Genomic DNA, 19,338 nt, shown 5'->3' on the forward strand with positions numbered 1-19,338 from the left:
AGGCTGTTCCACAAGTCACTCGGCAATGTGTGCCCTTTTTCTGTGATCTAAAGTTGTACTTCTACAGTACTGTACTTTTGATGCCTATTCCTTTTGATGTCAGCAATATTCATTTGCTCTTCAAATAATTACTGGCAATTCAACTGTTGAAAAACATACAGAAGAACGGTGGTGGCTTAATAATACATCAGTTTTTCCTTTATATTTTCTCCATATCCTAAAGGAGAAAAGTTTGTAGCTTACCTCACTCAGTTTGCAGCCTCAGCAGCTGTGCCGTGGGCTGAGGATTGATTGTCATGCAGGGTTGGTGATACCATTGCAGACTTCAGAAAAGAAAAAAGCTTCAGAAACATCTGAGATCGTAGGAGTCAGAGAGCGAGGTTTGGAGCCATTCATAACTCTATGAAATACGAAGACTGAGGAGTGAGAACTAGCAAATGCATGTGCCATGCAGAATGGTTTCTACCTAGGAGTCTTCCATGGGATGATTCCTCTGCAAGTGTTTGGTAGTTTTCCATACTATATAGTAGTGGAGTTAACTCTTAAGATGACTTTTATTGCTTGTCTGGCTGCATGAGTCTAGGGAAGGGTGTTTTATCCCGTGTTGAAAGAAAACACCTTATTTAACATTCCTCTCACGTCAGGTTCTTCAGTTAAGTCTTTGTTAGTACACCACCAGCTTTAAACTGATTTTCTCCTCTGTCTGCAAAAGTATTTGTTTTTCTTTACTAGTCAAAGAAGTCATTTTTATCACTGAATGAGATAAACACTTTCTTTTCAGACTATTAAACCACATGTGGAAGCAGAAGAGAAGCAAACAGAAAGTCGTACAGTTACTCCACCTGCTGCACCGAAGCCAAAACGAGAAGAAAATCCACAGGTATCAGAACACACCCAGAGCTTTCTTTTAAGAAAATAAAGGAAACACTCTGTCCTTCAGAAAACATTTTTCCCCCTCTGTTCCCTCAAGACTCCTTAACTTCAACATTCCATACATTCCTGTTGGACAGCAGTAATTGATAAGGCTGCAGACTAAGAAATCTAAATACATATGTAATGTGTTGCATTTTTCAGTCCTGGAATGCATTTGACTTCTGGTACTTCCTTCAACCAGGAGGCTTAGTTTAAAGTGTTGATTTCTATTCCTCGAGATTTTAGACTTCTGGAGTTATTTTTAATGCTGCTGAAATGTGTTTGTTTTGCTTTATAAAATGCTTCTGCTTTGGTGAGCAAGACGGAAAGAGTCATGTATGTTCTCGTTCTGCCTGGGTTTTATTCTAGTTTGGATCCCGTTGTTTTGGGGGGAAAGAGTGGCCAGAATGGCTGTTTCTTAAAGCCTTTCCAGAATGCAGGGCTTTGGAATGGATTACAGCTAAGTGCTGTACTACATTTGGTTTTGTAGATGGACTCAGACTACTGTGTGAGCATGAAGTAAAGGACCAGCTTTCTTGTTCCCAGCTCTGCCAACACGGTGATCATGACCTATTGGCATTTCCCTGTATCTCAGCCTAGGTTCCCATCTAGAAAATAGGACTGTTGTCTGTCCTTTCTGAAGCAGTTTGACATATGAATAAACAGTGATTTATAGAAACAAAGTATTCCTAATTACATTGTTGCTGTTTAGATACCTGTCAACTGACTTTAGAGGGACTAGGTGACATAGCTCATCCTAATGGTTGGACTTGTCATAATCTTTTCTTCTCCCCCCTCACAGAAACTTGCCTTCATGGTGTCTCTGGGACTAGTTACTCATGACCATCTGGAAGGTAGGGAAAATGTCTGAAGTTGGTTCTTGAACTCCCTGTTTCCTGGCCGTTCTGAATTGGATTAACTGCAGTATATAGTCCATTTGGGATGTCTGTAGTCTGAGTCTAACTTAGTTTGTTGTGCATACCTTTTTATTCCTCTTATTACATTGAAACAAAGCAGTTTCTTATGCAGCAGAGATCAGTGGTTGGGAGGAAGGTGTATCCTCTGATGGTAGGAAAGAGATTTGTAACAATCCCATTGGTTTCTGGGCAACCCCTGCAGCTGCAGAGTTACACCAGGGATAATTTTACTATAACTCACATCTGGATTTTTTATTTCACAATTTTATGGGACTGTAAATCTGTAATGAATGAGTTAATAGGTTATACTTTGGTTTAGAATTTAAATTCCTTAATCCTATACAGTGAAATACAGCCTAACATTACAATGGCTTGCGTGTTTTTTATTCTCAAGTATCAACAATGTTGCCAGAGGCTTTTGAATTTAGACCACAATTACACTGACCATGAGTTTAAAATGTCTTAGTCATGGAGTATTTGGTGAGAAGGTGGCAATCATTTCATTACTTTGTTGAGCACTGTATTTGTGTTCCTTGTCAGCTCTTAGTTTTCAAACCTTTAGAAATTAGAAGTAAACCAAAGTTACCTATATTCAGCATGACCGGTGTTCTGTAGAAACCTTCACAGCTCTCCTCACATGCAAACTGAACTCTGAGGACTTTATATATTTCAGAGACCCATTGTTTTCTAACCTGAATGCTTTGTTTTACAAGAAATCCAAAGTAAGCGACAAGAGAGGAAAAGAAGAACAACAGCAAATCCAGTGTACAGTGGAGCAGTTTTTGAGCCTGAGGTATTAATTTTTTGCTGGGGGAAGCTAGTATTTTCATTCTGAGTTTATGTGTCTTTTTGCCATGTTGCTGGGAAGAAAATTAACTCTATCCCAGCTGAAACCAGGACACTACCTCCTAAGTTTTCTCAGTTCTAACAAGACAGGCAAGCTACCATTTATAATTCAGAAGGCCATTGCAATGATATAACCCTCAGATTTTAAAATAGTGAATGCATTGGGATGTTCTTTTTCTGCCTTCTCCTATGTAAAGCTGATGTTAAATGGTAGTGTGTGTTACTCTTACCATTAGGTCAGCTTGCGTATAAGCCTGAAGCAATCCAGATGTCAGAAGCAGTGTAAAAAAGCTAACCTTTCTGAAGCACAGCTTCAGAAAACAGAACAGCCTGTAATCTCACCTAGTACTACTGTGCTGTTCGTCAGCTATTGCATAGAGTCGTTGCCAAAAATGGTAGCCAACATAAATTGTCATATTCTTCCCTGCAGCGCAAGAAGAGTGCAGTCACGTACCTGAACAGCACAATGCATCCTGGGACACGTAAAAGAGGTGAGGTATACTTAGACCTGCCTTCCTGTTGAATGCCTCTTCTTCCATCTTACATTTGCAGTGCTCTTGTTGATTTGAAGAGCGAAACAAAGAAGGACCCTCTAGTACTTTTTTGTACTGTAAATTTCTATGGTAGACAAAGATCATGGCTTCTAGGCATTAGCATAGCTGGTTTTATTAGGCAGCTCAAGGTTTCATTTCAGTTTCTCTCTCAAAAAAAAAAACCAACCCAAAAAACCAAGACAATAGCGCAAAGTGAAAGGTGAGATGTTTGAACATCATTTAGTGGTATAAAGCTGCTGTCAAGATCCTCTTGTTAATAACTAGATTGTATTGTTACTGTCAAGAAGAAGGTGGTTATGGAAAAAGTGTCTGTGAAGAGGAAACTTAGTGTGACAAAAGCCTTGTTCCCTAATGGGAGTAGAGGTGGGTCCTTCAAAAGAATTTATCTTGATCAAGAAAGGCTATTGTGCTTATACAGAGCACTTTTCTGCAACCAGAGTGCCACTTATCCTAAAATGAGAGATGATCTTTCATATAGGTGTGCACTACTATTGGGTAGAAATTCTTCTGTAGAACACGTGAAATTTTAAGGCTTAGATTATGGTGAAACAAATGAGTCAGAACAGCATAGAGGAGAATGTACCATTTTTTGCGCATGGCATCAACCACACACGTATGACAGTCTTTCCCTGGTATTGATGATTTTCTACAGTCCTTAAAGACTCATAATACATTCTCTGCTCTTGAGTTTGCTGCCTAAAAAAAAGTCATCAATCAGATTAAAAGCCCCACAGTCCTACCTAACACTGACCAGTTCCATTATCTTTGGGTTTTGGCTGCAAGGTCGAATATTCATTTGACACATGCTCTCCTTGATACACCTCCTCAGTCCAGCAGGCAATGTGGCAAAGCTGACACTTGTGCAGCTCTGCTGTTTTTAAATAAAAGACATCAGTCTCTACTGCCATCCTCTAAAAACATTAAATGTATTTTTTTAAATGATGTGATGTAGATTTGAGAGAGAGAGGTTTGCATTTACTCTGTGCATAAGTAAATGTTCCTTCTTCTAGTAATGATTTCTTAATTCTGTTTTATAAATCATTGTGAACAATTACTATATCAATGAAAACAATTGCATGCTTTTGTACTCAATATTCTCTTAGCCTGTTTTTGCATACTGACTGCTATTATACTTTCTTTTTTTTCTTCACACCCTGTTGTGAGCCTGTACCTTGCATTGGCACCAAATTAGTAGCACACATTTTCAGTTGACAGAAGATTTGGATGTATACGTTTGTTTTGTGATTTAGGATAGCAGTGTATTAGGTGAAAAGCTAATGCAAGCATGTGCCCTTGAGAGCTTTAGTTTGATTCTAGATGGTGCTGAGCATGTCAGAAATTTCAGCCATGGACATCACTATCAGAAATCCGTTTCCAAGGACGTACTTAGTTCTGGAACATATCCAGGCCTTAAATGCAAGGTTTAGCATGTTAATAGGTATAGACTGACAATCTGTAAACATAAGGTCTGGGGAATTATTCCTAGATTCTAACTCCTTTATGTTTACATGTCCATAAATTACCCTGGAGAAGGGAGGCAGAACTGATGGTTACATACTGGGTTTTTTGCTGTGCTGCTTTGCAGACATAGTTTTATGAAAGTGGTTAGAAACACATTTTGCACTTCTGCTGGTCTAAAGGACTACATAGGAGTTGTGCATAATCAAACATACTTGAACTGAGAAAGTATCAGAAAGATAGATAATATGCGGGGGTTTACAGTGGAAGACTAATGGTAGGTTACAGCTGGTAGTAGTTACACGTCAGACAACAGGACCTGTCCTTGAGGTAGCCTAATTTAAGAAAAGGTGCAGTAGAGTAGAAAGTGCTGATCCGTGGGTGAGTGGGTTTAAGAAAAGGGGTGGAAAATGAGAGTTGGTGCGTGCTGGCCTCGGATAAAGGACTTAACCTTTGTGTAGATTTATGCTGGCACTAGAAGGATAGGGAGGTGTGGGATAACAGTAGAAGGGATTTAGCAGTAGTTATTGTAGCTTCTCTCCAGCTTTGATGCCAACATGTTTCCCCTAAAAACTGAATAGCCTCATTTCTAGGAGTGGCAAGCATCCCCACGCTGCTTTTGTGGCAGTGATTCTTTGACCCTCTGCAGAGCTTATTTCTATTTCCTTCTGAAATACATCTTTTAAGTGTTCTTTCCTTGCAAAATCTACTTAAAGATTTCTAAAAAAGAAATGTTTAAATCTTTGCTTCTGTCCTTCCACTTGTAACCTTTATATTAACTTCCTCTCTGTGCTACATCATTTCCTTTTTCATGCTAGCCAATGAGGACCACTGGCCAAAGGTATGTAAGATCATTTTTCCTTTCTTTTTTTTCTTTTTTTCTTTTTTTTTTGTGTGTTCCCTGTTGTTAATATGTAGGTCGTCCACCCAAATACAACACGGTGCTGGGGTTCGGGGCTTTGACCCCCACGTCCCCTCTGTCCAGTTATCCTGACTCCCCCGAAAATGAAAAGACAGAGACCACATTTACCTTTCCCGCAGCTGTTCAGCCTGTGTCCCTGCCTAGCCCCAGCTCCACAGACGTAAGTAACTCTTGGGAAGGGGGTTACTTTTAGACAGTAGAAACAGCCACAAGGAAAATGGTCACAGATTTTGTTTCTATAGTCTCACTCAGCATTTGTCCTTATTCAGCATAGTGAAACAGGCCAGCGTTCCTTTAACACCGTTCCCTTCTCCTGCGCCTATGTTCTTGTCCTGTATTTATAACTCCTCCAGTGGATTGAAACATTGGGAGACACCAGGCATGCTAGATGAGTTCATTTCCTTTGTGCAGTGTGTGAGATCTTGTCGGACTGAATTGAATCTGTCATCCATGAAAAAGGGGGAAGGAGAGAATGAAAAGTATTGCTTATAGACCATAATAACAAAAGTTGTGATGTTTCTGTAACAAGAGAAGGAGGGAAACTGCTTGGGTCATGCACAACAGCCAGGAGCAGCACTGGCTTGGCAGTTCTTGTGTACTGGTGTAGCTGAATATATCACCCCTTGGTCAGATCACAGAATTTGTCTGGAGTGCAATCTGGTTGTATCATTACAATTCATAAGGAAGTGAGTGTCCTTAAGTTAATTCAAAGATAAGATTTGCTACTCAAAGCACAACATTTTTTAAGTTGCTGAGAACTATCCAGTTACTTCATTGTTCCTGTGTCTTGCAAAAACATGATGTAAAAGATTAAAGGTCATAAACTTTAGAAGATAAACTAGTGTGGGAAGAATTGGACTGAGTCACTCTGTAGGTCCAAAATGACATTATGGAGGGACAGACACTATGGTTTGTCTGGAAGTGTATTGTGGCTGTTCAGTATGGGTGAAAGGATTCATTGCACACACATTCTCTGGAGTTGTGTACTTCCAGTAAAGTGCTTGTGGGCACAGTTTAAAAATAAAAAGGTGATTGCATATTTCTTCATACCAGTGCTCCAAACTCCTTCTGCAATCTGAGTCAGAGTCGTATCCCCCTCTCCCCTTTTTTAAACATATTATCACATATAACTGAGGCCAAACCATTTGAAATGGGCTTTAAGAAAGAGATGGGCTACTCCCTCTATTTTTATCTATGCAGTTGCACCACTGTAAATACACAGACTGAGACACCAGCTCTGCTGGCCACGCACATTAGGGAATAAAAGCCAGCTTCTTTTGGACTGTATTTGTTCTGCAGAGGTAACAGGAATAGAAATTGTACAAGTGTGTCTGAGTCACTGAAATAAATAGATGCAATTCTGATACCCAGGGAATATGTATGTGAAATTAAAAGGTTCTCTTTTATATAGTCATTTTTGAGAGCAGAATAGCACTGTAAAAACCCTTTCTTGACAGTCAAATGAATGGGGCTGTGGAACAGCCCCTCAGGGAGAAGGTTGGGCAGCTCCAGCTCTGGGGATGAGAGTAAGCAGCACAAACAACTGGCAAACATGCTGGAGAGCACATTTTTTACATAGGCCCCAAGAGAAGGACTGGATAATGTGGTGGGGGTCTTTTCCATCTCTGACTTGGGAGTCTTCTCCCACTGTGCAAGAGCAATCAAAACACTATAATGAGTTGTTGCCCTGTTTTCTGCAGCGCTTGATAGCAGCAAGCTAAATAAAGAATAGTGTATTTCTCTAACATTCAAATCTAGTTGTGAATGCGCTGAATTTTCTGAATTTGGATAGTATTTAGGCCTAGGCTCTGGTTTGCTCTAATAGTCATTAATTAATGACAATAGAAGTCTTTTAAAGGAGACAATGAAAGATTAAACAGCAGGTAATTAACATTCTCTGTTACTTGAGGATATTATAATGTAGCACAGTAGCACTCTTTCCCCTTTAGAATCACATATAAATCTCTGACGTTTAGACAAGTCATGTAGTTTATAAAGATGCAACAGCGCTACCATTTTTGTGGGTTTAATTTTTTGAAAGAGTTTTATCCCAAAGTCACATTCAGTGCGTATTTTCTATCAGTTGGCCTAATTTGGTAGACTTTTCAGAAATATTTGATACTGAATTCCATGTAAAATACATGTAAAAGTAGAAGATATATTTCAAAGTGCTCATTAAAATATTTTTAATTACAAATGGACCATTAAAATTTGAACCTGCAGAAAGAGCAAAAATATTGGAAAGGATGTAAATATGAGATCTTCTGTCATTACATGTTATAAGTTTTACTTGCTCATCATAGAGGAATAGTTTCCCATTGCCATCATGAACTGGAAGGTAGCTTTCTCTTAATATGTTGTCATAAAATTGCTGTACAAGCTTGTGCAGTCACATCCCTTTTTTGTGACTTGGCTTCCCCTACTTACACATTTGGCATGATTCTTCCTTTTCCCAGCTGAGTTTTGAGAACTTAGCAAGACTTGTAAAAACCTTTAGCATCCGTGGCTGGAAAAGTGCTATATAATGCTGGGAAAGGACTGTATATTTGAACACCAACAGTACAAGTTGTGCTGGAGGTGAAGACAAAAAGGAGAATTAGGTCTTGGCATTTAAGGATCTTGCAGCTTAATTAGATACAGAATACACTGAAAGGCTCATGCCACAGTTTATGGCTGGTGCTATCACTGAGAAGAACTGTCCTGACTGTCACCATCAGCCTGTTCTTATCCCTTAAGTGTCTTCTATGTTGTTCCAGCACAGATTTATCTGAGGCCTCATTGTGATCTGCATAAGGGAACTGGCATAGCTAAAAATTGTTAGTCTTAGCCAAGATCATGCCCTAATACAGTTAATTTTATAGACACACAGGTTCTTGTACCAGCCTCATGCAGGAGCAGAAATGAATGTCTGGGCATATAGAGGCGGCAGGATTGTTTCTTTCAGTGGTGAGGCCATTCTGTGTCATGTTGAAGAGGCTGCACACTGTTAGCAGATGATGTGAATATAGAAAGATCTATTTATTCTAGATGGGACAGACAATTTCTGTAGTTACAGCCTCCAGCTTTTGGAGACTTAAAAATGAAAACATGACAAGTGCATGTCTAAGTTGGCTATTTCAGAAGTCTCAGTTAAAATAGTTGAGCAGTTCCTCACAGATGCAGAAGAAAACTGCAGTTTACCCATCTTCAAAGTATTTTTGCATTAATTTGCTGGGAAGGTCTAATTCACAGAGGCTTTTGAATGGACATTTGCTGTTTAGCTCTTGAGTAATCTTTGTCTTTAGCAAGCCTATGAAAATAACAAATCAGGCCAAGCACTTGGCACCATGGCCCAGAACAGCCTTCTTGCCTTTCTCCTCAATTGTCATTCTCTGAATGACAGGGATAAATTTTGAAGGGAGGATAAAACAGGAACTCGAGATTGGATTGGTGATAAGGATAGAGGGGTAGAAAGTGGGAATAAAACCGGGGAAGTAATGAGCAGGACTTCTCTTTCCTCTCCCCCCTTGGTTATGTGTGATTCTCCCTCATGCAGTAGTGGTATATTCACCTGGAAGATAGGGATTGCCTTTGAAGGTCAATTACTTAGCAGTAGTAATAGTGCAAAAACCTCTATTCTAGTGATGATTCAAGTCTGTGGTCACAGAATACCTTTTTATTAGTAAACTTTTTCTATCAAAGCAATGTTTTAATTGAGAGGAGCACTAGAGAACATTCAGATTGAAAAGTCAAGCCCATAGAAGTTAGGAAATGCCAGAATTATTATTGCTACTCATAACTTAATTCACTTACATCATTGTGATCATCTTTATTTATATGGTCATGAACAATTCCTGTTGCAGAATATTTAGTTTTCCCTTGTTGTTCCAGTGAAATGTACATATAAGTATAGATAATACATATTCAAGCACACAAACTGGATATACTTCTGATTTGATACTGTATTATTCAATTCTACTGCTTAAAGCTAGGCCCTGCTGCTCTAGGCATTTATAAAAATGAAGAAAACTGTTAGCTGTCCAGAAAGCTTTCATTTATTTTCCTGGTCTGTTGGTGCAGAGGAAGTAGAGCAAAAAGTGACGTTAAATCACCTTTTGCAGTCTCTGTTCTGAAATTACTCTTCAGACTCTTCAGCCTGTAGCATGCGATAGAGCAGCTTCAGTGAGCTCTGCTCTAGCATAAGTTGGCTGCCTATAGCCTTCACAGAGCTTGTCCAGAACCTGAGATTCATAGAATCATAGAATGGTTAGGGATGGAAGGGACCTTAACATCATCTAGTTCCAACCCCTCTGCCATGGGGATTAGTGGGGTGCATGTCACAACATCAAATCCAGCCCCCCTTTATGCATGTATTTATTAACTACCCATAAAACCTGGGACATTTCTTTGGAATCGAAACAGTGGCTGGGGTTTTAGTAAGGCCAGTTATTAATTCTGAGGAGATGCCCTGAATTTTGCATTACCAGAAATAGGACTGTGGATTTTGTGCCTGTGTGTGGTCATCTCAACACGTTCAGCCACACTGCATGCTGACCAGCTTTTGCAGCCGTCAGTTGAATTTAGAAGGTTCCAGGTCTAAATTTGTAAATGTATTCCCTCAAGAAGCAACTGCAGGTGTCACTTGTGTCAGTCTCTTCTGCAGGGTATTAGACAAAACAGGTTTGGTTTTCAACACATCAATAGTTTTGCACCTGAGCCACTCACCAAGTGCCATCGTGTAGTCTGTGGCAACCAAATCACCTTAACACGTCATTCTCTAGAACAAGGATTTTCTTCTAAAATGTCAGAATTTGCCTCTTCATTTTGTCCTTAGATTGCAGAGGATTTTGTTTTAGCTTACACAACATCTCCTGCTGCCACCTTTTCCTTATACTCGCAGAATGCATGATAGAGGAAAAGTAGTTCTTCCCAGCCTGGATACACAGATCACTTCGGAAGAGGCATGAAATGTCACTCATTTAATTCTTCATTTAACAATGAGGTACTCTTTTGTGTTAGAGGATGAAGTAATACCCTAACCCAGCTCTCAATGATCCCTGGGAGTTAGGGAACCAAAACATGGCACTGAAAATTCACTGAAGATTAATCCTTTACAAAACATGACATCAGTGCTAACCTTGGGAATTAAGAGAAGAATAGCCTTCCCTTTGAAGAAAGGCCTCATCAGCAATAGAGCTGGGAAGTAGAAACCTGAGCAGATTGCTTGTGTGTCATTCTTCTAATATGTTTAATATTTTATCCATAGCAGAGATTAGTGTCATTTTTCTTGCCTGGCATCTTAATATGTAAGCGCACAGCCAAATCTGCTATCCCTCCAAATTGATAAAACTTATTCACATACGTGGAAAGACTGTACAGGGCAAAATGAAACCTTGCACACGTTGATAATTCATACAGGGGGAGTACAGAAGTTGTGGCTGCCCCATCCCTGGCAGTGTTCAAGGCCAGGTTGGACATAAGGGCTTGGAGCAACCTGCTCTAGTGGAAGGTGTCCCTGCCTGTGGCAGGGGTTTGGAATTGGATGAGCTTTGAGGTCCCTTCAAACCTAAACTATTCTGTGATTCAGTGATTCTATATATATGCAATTTGACTCACACACACATCTTACGGTCGCAATCTTGCAGATCTGGTGTCTGTGTGAAACTTCAACCAAAGTCAGTGACCAAGTGGAGCCTTGAATATTGCCAGGACAGCCCACAGGCAGTCTGAGGAGAGGACTGAGGTGCCCCTCTCCTCCTCTGTGCATGCTGAGCTCTTTCTTTCATGCCTCTGTGTTCCAATATCTGAAAAGCAAACAGAAACACCACCACTGCTCCAAACATGAGGTGGGAGTAACAGGAGGAGAGAGAGAGAAGAAAAAGTGACAAAAACCAGACTTGCCTTTCTGGGAAGTTAATGGCTGTATAAAAAAATTCTCTCCAAGGGTGATGCAGTAATAACAAAATCTATTATTTTTAAGAGACACTGCCAGTAATGTTTTCAATTCTTCCTTTTAAAAACCTCTTTAGAAAATCTCTCTTGGTATTCCTTCATCCTGGCTCTCAGCCTTTGTTAGTGATGAAATAAACAACTCTATAGTAGTTTATGAGAAAATTTCGAGTCACAGCTTTTTTGGTGCAAGTTGAGGTAACCCAAGTGAAGTAAAAAGAATTGTCTCAGAGCATAATTCCTGCTGCTCTTTTTCATTTACAAGCACAACACCTTTTCCTTCCAGTTTTTTAAAGGTGACCTAAATATTTGACAGTGTTCTTTTAAGTCACTCAGTTGGGGTTTCTTACATAGTATTACTGGCAAGCGACAGCCTCATCAGCATTCCTGAAGTGGAGTTGGGCTTACATCCAGAAATAAGAAGGGTTAAGAAAGTGGGTAGCTCATCACTTTAGGCAAAGAAAAAAGGCAGGGTAAGGAGGGAATCTTAAAGAAGAAAAGCTATGGGGTAGCAGCTGTTAAGAGAAGCTATAGTAATAAGTGTTTGCTGTAACATTTTGCCTTGGGAGGACAGAGGGAGTGTTTGGGAGCACAGATGTCAGCGTTTCTGACATCCTGCCTGGTTTTCCTGTTTCACAGCCTAAAAAGGGCTTGACCATTTGGAATCCCCTTAGAAATAGTTTGTGCTGTAAACTTTGCATTCAACTGGGTTGTAGATGTCAAAGGTGAAAGTTCATTTTTTGCTTTCTGTCTCTTTCTCTCCCCCACACCCTTTCCCCTCAATTTCACAGGGCGATATCCATGAGGATTTCTGCAGTGTTTGCAGAAAAAGCGGGCAGTTGCTGATGTGTGATACATGTTCACGTGTTTATCACCTGGACTGTCTGGACCCACCTCTGAAAACCATTCCCAAGGGCATGTGGATCTGTCCCAAATGTCAAGACCAGGTATTGTTTGACAGACAAAGGGAGAGTTATATACAATGCACTCTAAAGATTTTGGGGTGTTAAAGAAAATAAGGAGATCACTTGGCTTACTTAGATCAGGACAGCCTGACACTGGGCAGATCAATTTGATCTGTAATAAGGCTTGTGTGAATTTCATCAAATTACCTCTCTTGGAATGCATGTAAATACAAAACTCTTTGGTCTTGCTCCCAGATTTGGGGTCTTTATATGTTACTCGTGTTTTTTCTGGCCTAAAGCATGCAAACTTTTGGGGAAGGTCCTCTATGGTCCATAGAATTGTTGCTGTTCATGTGAAGCTTGTTGTTTCTTCAAAAGTTGTTAGTATATTCTTCTGGACAAATAAACAAAACATTTGTATCATCCTACCTCAGTAGATAGAGCAAATACAAGCCCCTGTTTGCTTATATAAATCAAATATTAGAGAGGTTGTCTTCAGTGATGTCTTTGATAATATCATCCAGCATCAGTATAATGAGGATATATGAACAGTTTGGTGGTTCTTCCTTCCAGCTCCCTCGCTGAAAGTACACAGTTGAAGTGAACAGATTATATTTTAACCTTCTGTTTATAATTGCATTGAGATTGCAAGACAGAGAAGTAAACTATTATACTCCTAACCCTTAAGTGGAGCTGCAGAAGTTGCAAAGGATTGCTGATAATCAGCAGCCTGAAGCTGTTGGTGTTCTGTCTAATAGAGCATATTGCTTCATCACTCATGTGACCTTCAGTTAGCCAGATGGTAGTGTAAGAAAACAGCCTGACCTGCTGTTCAGCAGCATGAAATCGCAAAACTCAAGTGACTTGGTCAGTAGTTACAAGAGAGGAGGGAGTGTTGCCACTCCTGCTCTTGCCTGCTCTCACCTTATCCCTCCTCTTCATATTTCTGCGATAGGTTCCCACAAAATTAGTGGGGGAAATCTGAGTAATTTCACTGTAAAGTGACCGAGTCCTCTATCTTCTGATTCACTCATTAAAAATACGTGTCCTTCCTCTCAAAATAAAGTTTGTTAGGATGGTGCTTACCCTTACAAAGAGGGTTTGACAACTCTATTAAGATGATTCTGATAAGAAGGGAAAGATAGGAAGGTTTCGTGTTTTACTAGCCAGGAAGCGTGACGTTTGAATGTATGGTGTGGAGACTGTTCAGTGCCATGGAAACTTTTCTCCCAGAACACCTAAGATCAGCAATTTGTCTGAACTATGAAATAATGTTCATGTCTCCTGGCAAGTTTGAGTTCAGATACATTATCTTTTCATCCCTCTTTTAAGTTGTTCAGTTTCATTAGTAGACTTTATCCGTGGCTATGGAGGGAATTTGAGAAAACGCTGACATTTGTAAGAAACAGGCCTGCTTTGTGGGAGCCACAATACAGTTGTGAATAATTCCCTCTGTTAAATCTCAAAACAGGTCTGCGAAGCTTCATGTCAACAGGGCTGAGGCTAATGATAGCCATAAAAGAAAATCCTCAGTCTTTGCATCTTTTTCCTTTTTGCTTTCTTAGAGGTACCAGCTAAATCTCTAAATACTTTTCTTTCAGATGCTAAAGAAGGAAGAAGCAATCCCATGGCCAGGAACTTTAGCAATTGTTCATTCATATATTGCATATAAAGCAGGTAGGAAAATGGAGAACAACACTTTGTTTCACTTTTAATAATGGAAGATGTTATTTCAGGAATGGGATAGAATGGTGCTTTCTTTACAAAAGGAAATTGAAGGGAAAGAACCTTAATCACTAGTAAAGTGAAAATAGCAGCCTAAATATTTGTTAAGCCTTCTTAACAAATGATGTTTGTGTATGCAAGTGAAATTTTTGGGGTGATTCAAGTTGTGCACAAGTTATTGAATTGACTTCAATTACCCTCTTTACATGAAGCAGTTTAGACCCTCTACCCACTGTTGTATCAGGAACATTTTAAATACTCTGATTCATATTCCATTTTGCAGCAAAAGAAGAGGAAAAACAGAAACTACTTAAATGGAGTTCAGATTTAAAACAGGAAAGAGAACAACTAGAGCAGAAGGTCAAACAGCTCAGCAATTCTATAACGGTGAGTATTGCCCTCCCAAATAATTCTGCACCTGAATTCTGGTGCCAGAATGCAGAGGGAAAACTGTAGAGTGACTCCATGTACTAGACCTGTCTTCCACTGGATTTACTGAGAGTTGAGTGAGCTCTTTCCTGTGCTTTTTAGGACTTCCAGGAGCAGGAATGAAATACAGGCACATACACTTACATTAAGGCACTTATACCTGATCCATGCTGACCATATATTGTACATACAGTGACCTATAATATCAGCAGCATGACCCAGAGCACTATGATGTGTGGGCAGTAGATTAAGTCAAATTCTCCAGTGGCTTAGTTCAATAAGAATGGTTGGGCCTCGATGTGTAATAAGATTTACGGTCTTGGTGTGTGCTTTCCAGACCTTGCTAATACAGAGGTGACCATTTCCTCATGACTGACTCTCAGGCTCTTGACATGTTGCCTTGGCAGTCAGCAGCTGGACACTGTGCATGCCTCTGCATAATATTTACTAGATAATGTCATATTTGAACCAGAAGTTGTAGTTTCCACCTTAGTTTATCACAGTAGTTGGAGTATACATCTTAAATCGCTCTCTCTTCTCACCTTAATATGCAAATCAACCTCTTGAGTTGCCAGTGTAAAGTTGGAGCCATTCATTTCAGTCTCTCATGTGGCAGCATCCGTAAGGCTGGATGCATAAGTAGAGACTTTTTAAATACAGATGCACTTGCTGGTCTGCCTGTCTTTACCTATTAGAACAAAAGTAAGTGTCCCATGTTTATATACCCGTTATAAATGCTGAGGATACAAATAAAATTACCATGAGCAAAAAAGTGGTGAGAGGTGTTGGGTAGAAGTTCTGGAGATTGTCATCTTCTGGTTAGCAGTGGCTGGACATAACCTGAGCAGCTCTAGAGCACCAACACTGTTTCTCAGTGATGTACCCAGGCAGATGCAAGCCCTTAACATGAGGGATTGACAATAGATAAGGAGAGTGGTTTATTTTCTATGATCAAGTCAATTGGTTATACTTTCACTGGAACTGTCCAAAAAAGACACATTAGTTCTACATTTTGTGGTGTTTTTATGAAGCCATGAGCTGTGGGTGAAAATAGTAAAGCTGAAACCAACAGGGTCTGGAGATCAGCATGAAGAGGTTTAAAAAATGCAGGAAGGTTGCCATCTTTATGTAAGAACCTGAATGTTACAGACATAGCTACCATCTCCTCCTTCGTGAGAGTTTCAAATTCAGATATAAGCAGTTTTTCACCCTTGAAACATCATTTGTGGGCTTTTTTAAAAGTTACCTTACCCTGGCTCGTCACTGATAAGCTGGCTAGGTTACTACCCCTTCTAAGAGAAAGAAGTGGCCACAAAATAAGGTTTTCAAGTGAGGAAGGGCTTGTTTTTCTTTTCAAGTGCCCCTTTATTTGTTGAGAGGAGGAAGTGATGTTCCTGCTAAAATGCATGTGAAAGCGAAGGCTGTATCCATTAGCAGCATGCACACACACTGTCAGCAGTCAGCTGCAGTAGGATGCCTGAGTTTGCAGATCTGAGCTAAAGAAATTTCAGCAATGTAATACTAATAGAAAAAAATAATAAGAACATATAATTGGAAGTTTCCCTTCAGAAGGAACACAAAAGGATGGAGCTGTCTGTGTTCATTTGCAGAACACCTTGGGATGAAAGGGGGCCATACCAGGTGACAGCAGCCTGCAAATATCAATTCTCTTGTGAACACAGCCCTAAGATTCTTTTTCTTCTGGGCTGGGAAAGTGGAAGTGTAGCTGCAGCCTTTTCTCTGTACTTAGGATTTAGATCTTTGAATCTCATATTCCTTCTTTTGCCTTCTTTTGTTCATAAGCTTGAACTTATTACTGCTTTTCTGTCTCACTGCAGAAATGCATGGAAATGAAGAATACCATCCTTGCAAAACAAAAGGAGATGCACAGCTCCTTGGAGAAGGTAAAACAGCTGATCCGCCTCATCCAAGGCATCGACCTTTCAAAACCCATAAACTCTGAGGTCAATTCAGTAGCCATCTCCAACGGCATGGACTCCACTAACAATACTAATGCTGCCACCTCCACCTTAGCCCCCTCCCCTTCCCAGAGCTGCATGGTGAACTGTAACAAGGGCGATGAGACTAAATAACACAGTGAAGTTAAGAAGGAGCCAAGGGAGGTGGCGGCGAGGAGGAAGAGCAAAATAACGAAAACTCTAGTAAAGCAAAACTGGATTTCTTCTGGAAAGTGCAGAATTCTTTAGTTCTTTGGTTCCAGAGAGAGCGTGAAGATGCTTGTGCCAGGCGGCACCGGAGTTTGCCAATTGATCCTTCTTATTCTGTGTGTACATGCAAAGTTTGGATCATGTTACATGAATAGTGCCAGCTGGGGGTTCTTTGCCAGCACCATGCCAAGTGAAATAATATATTTACTCTCTCTATATTTTACACCAGTGTGTGCCTGCAGCAGCCTCCACAGCCACTATAGGTTTGTTTTATTTTTGTTCGGGGTGAGGAGCAGGGATGAGGGAGGAGAGCAGGTTTCAAATCCTTATTTGCAGAACAGTTTGTTTAGCTAGGGGAAAACAAAAACAAATCCAAAGAGCCTGTGGGCTTTTCCTGTTTCTAAACTCTCAGTACTATTAAACCAAAAAAAACCAGAAATATAAATTATCAAATCCCAGTGCCCAGAAGGGACAAGTCTATCAAATAAGCAGTATTTACTATTGTTTAGACAGGAGATATACAAAAGGAAAGGAGATGGACTTTTCACTTAGTAACCAGCACATGTACAGGCTGAGGATCTACTGTCCCAACAGCTTTGGGTTAATCCTATTTCATCACATTAAACAACAAGACACGCTTTGCAGAATTGGTTTGGGTCCTCACACTCATCCAGAAAGCCTATGTTGGGAATGGGAAGACAAGAGGGCCAGAATCCAGGGTCAGCTTGGAGCATTGGACGGAGGTGTCCCAAGAGAAAATGTGCATCGATTACTTGAAAATGAGATTCCAACCCTTTTCTATATTTATAAACAACAAAGGTATCCTGAACAAAGTAGCACATGACCCAGATGTGTGAACTGAACAGAGAAATGTCCTTTTCTTTCACTTCCTTTCTCTTCTTTTGGTAACAAGAACTAAATAAGGAATAGAAAAGCTGTTTTTCAGGCTGACAGTCTAATTAAAGAGGTAGATGGGACCTTGCATGGTATAGATTAGAAGTAATAGTGTCAGTGAGATACAGTGAGTCTTTGTGAGTCCTTGTGTCATCGTTTTGGGCACTGTTTTTTTATGCAAGGGCAAAATCTTTGTATCTGGGGGAAAAAAAAAAACAAACAACTTTTTTAAATTAAAAAGGAAAATAAAAGCTATTGAGGTCTTCCTAGTGTTACTTCAAATAAGATCAAGGTAAGAAACATTGTAAAAAAAAAAAAAACCTACGAAAAGTGCTATTTGTTTCCTAAACAAGTGATTTCTATTAAAAAGGTGTCAGAACTGGAGAAAATGCTGTGTCCTTAGAATTTTTTAACACAGACTTTGCTTCTTTATGATGACATTCTGCTGTGTTTGTGTTTTAAAATCCAATGGGACAGTTTCCATAGCTTATACCATACGTGCCACTGGCTAAACTCTAAAGAGGATCCGATCCTGCAGTGCTGGATCTCACCCCACCTGGAGGATCTGTCAGGCTTGTCTCTGCTGTTGCCATATCTCCCCCATTCTTTCCTGTGTTTGTAACCCAGAGAAAAGCATTTGGTAGTGTGCTCGGGTAAGGCTTTTATAGTTCTGTGATACGGACTGATCAGAGCTTGAGAATGAAAGACAGCAAGTTGGTTGGACTGAAATCACCTTCTGTCACATCCTGTTGTTTAAGTTCATCTCTTACGTATAATCTTTTCACTCTGGATAGCAAGAGCTTGCCTTGTGCTCCCTGTTATTGTGGGCTCTGTCTCAGTTTAGAGTGCAGGTTCTGGTCGCTTAGGGTTGTGTCCCAGAGCTGCCTCGTTTCACTACAGCATTTAAACACTTGGGCAAACCCTGTTTCCACTGGAAGGACTGGGAAAACTCCCTTGACTTCCAGTAGGAGCAGAGTTGAGCCACTACAGACACAACGTGAGTCCCTGGTGTAGTGCCCTTGAGAGCATGCGCTGGGTGGCGAGGCAGGGCTGTTCCTAGTGGAAGATAGAAGAGCTTTGGATTTCAAGGATGCATTTCTGAGCAAGAAGGAGTGAATACTCCAGGCACTACAGAGCCTGAGAGAGTCTCTTTACTGCCACAGCCAAGTATGCTTCTGTGGGATCCTTGGAGCCGTTTTCTTCACTCTCCTTTAGGATGCCCTTCTGCTCCTTAAGGACTGTTATTCCTCCTGTAGGAGTGTGTGCTATTTTCAGCTCTGAGCTCAGAACTGATATCCCGAGTTCTCACATTTGTCTGTAGTTGGGAAAGTGACTCTTACGAGCACTTCTCAGCTGAGCTTGTGATAACCTTGACTCTGTCTTTTGATGTTTGAGTTCTGTTCTGGAGCTGGCAGAGCTGGAAGGCAAAGTTAGCTTGAGTGGCAGGGAGACAGGCAGACGATGTCAAAACTGATCAAACTAAAAATGGCCTTGCATCAACTCAGTTACCAGTGGGGGGGCATTACCATAGGGCAGCACTGGGCCAGCAACCCATAGCATTGAAACAAAGGGCTGATCATTTCAAGGCATGAAGAGAAAAACCAAACTGAATGTGAGCCTTCTTTCTTTAGGAAGCCAGCGACTAATGGCCAGATACAGGAGAAACTGCCTGTTTGGCCA

At 40.4% G+C, this 19,338-nt stretch overlaps 1 protein-coding gene across 13 annotated transcripts in view; it reads left to right on the forward strand.

Annotated features, from left to right (window-relative positions):
• Positions 1-19,128, forward strand: part of PHF21A (PHD finger protein 21A) — a 130,110-nt gene extending 110,982 nt beyond the window's left edge. For 8 of the 13 annotated variants that reach the window (XM_030482163.1, XM_030482165.1, XM_030482162.1 and 5 more), the window contains 9 exons: positions 782-880; positions 1,715-1,766; positions 2,543-2,622; positions 3,106-3,166; positions 5,606-5,769; positions 12,329-12,484; positions 14,044-14,119; positions 14,451-14,554; positions 16,435-17,909. In XM_030482163.1, the coding sequence (XP_030338023.1) occupies positions 782-880; positions 1,715-1,766; positions 2,543-2,622; positions 3,106-3,166; positions 5,606-5,769; positions 12,329-12,484; positions 14,044-14,119; positions 14,451-14,554; positions 16,435-16,689 (1,047 nt within the window). In that variant the 3' untranslated portion in view covers positions 16,690-17,909. Of the gene's footprint in view, positions 1-781; positions 881-1,714; positions 1,767-2,542; positions 2,623-3,105; positions 3,167-5,505; positions 5,529-5,605; positions 5,770-12,328; positions 12,485-14,043; positions 14,120-14,450; positions 14,555-16,434 lie in introns of all 13 variants that reach the window. The other 5 variants (XM_030482168.1, XM_030482169.1, XM_030482166.1 and 2 more) reach the window with 2 other exon arrangements.
• Positions 19,129-19,338: the final 210 nt, after the last annotated feature.

Source organism: Strigops habroptila, chromosome 4 (assembly GCF_004027225.2).
Source record: "Strigops habroptila isolate Jane chromosome 4, bStrHab1.2.pri, whole genome shotgun sequence".
Lineage (NCBI taxonomy): Eukaryota > Metazoa > Chordata > Aves > Psittaciformes > Psittacidae > Strigops > Strigops habroptila.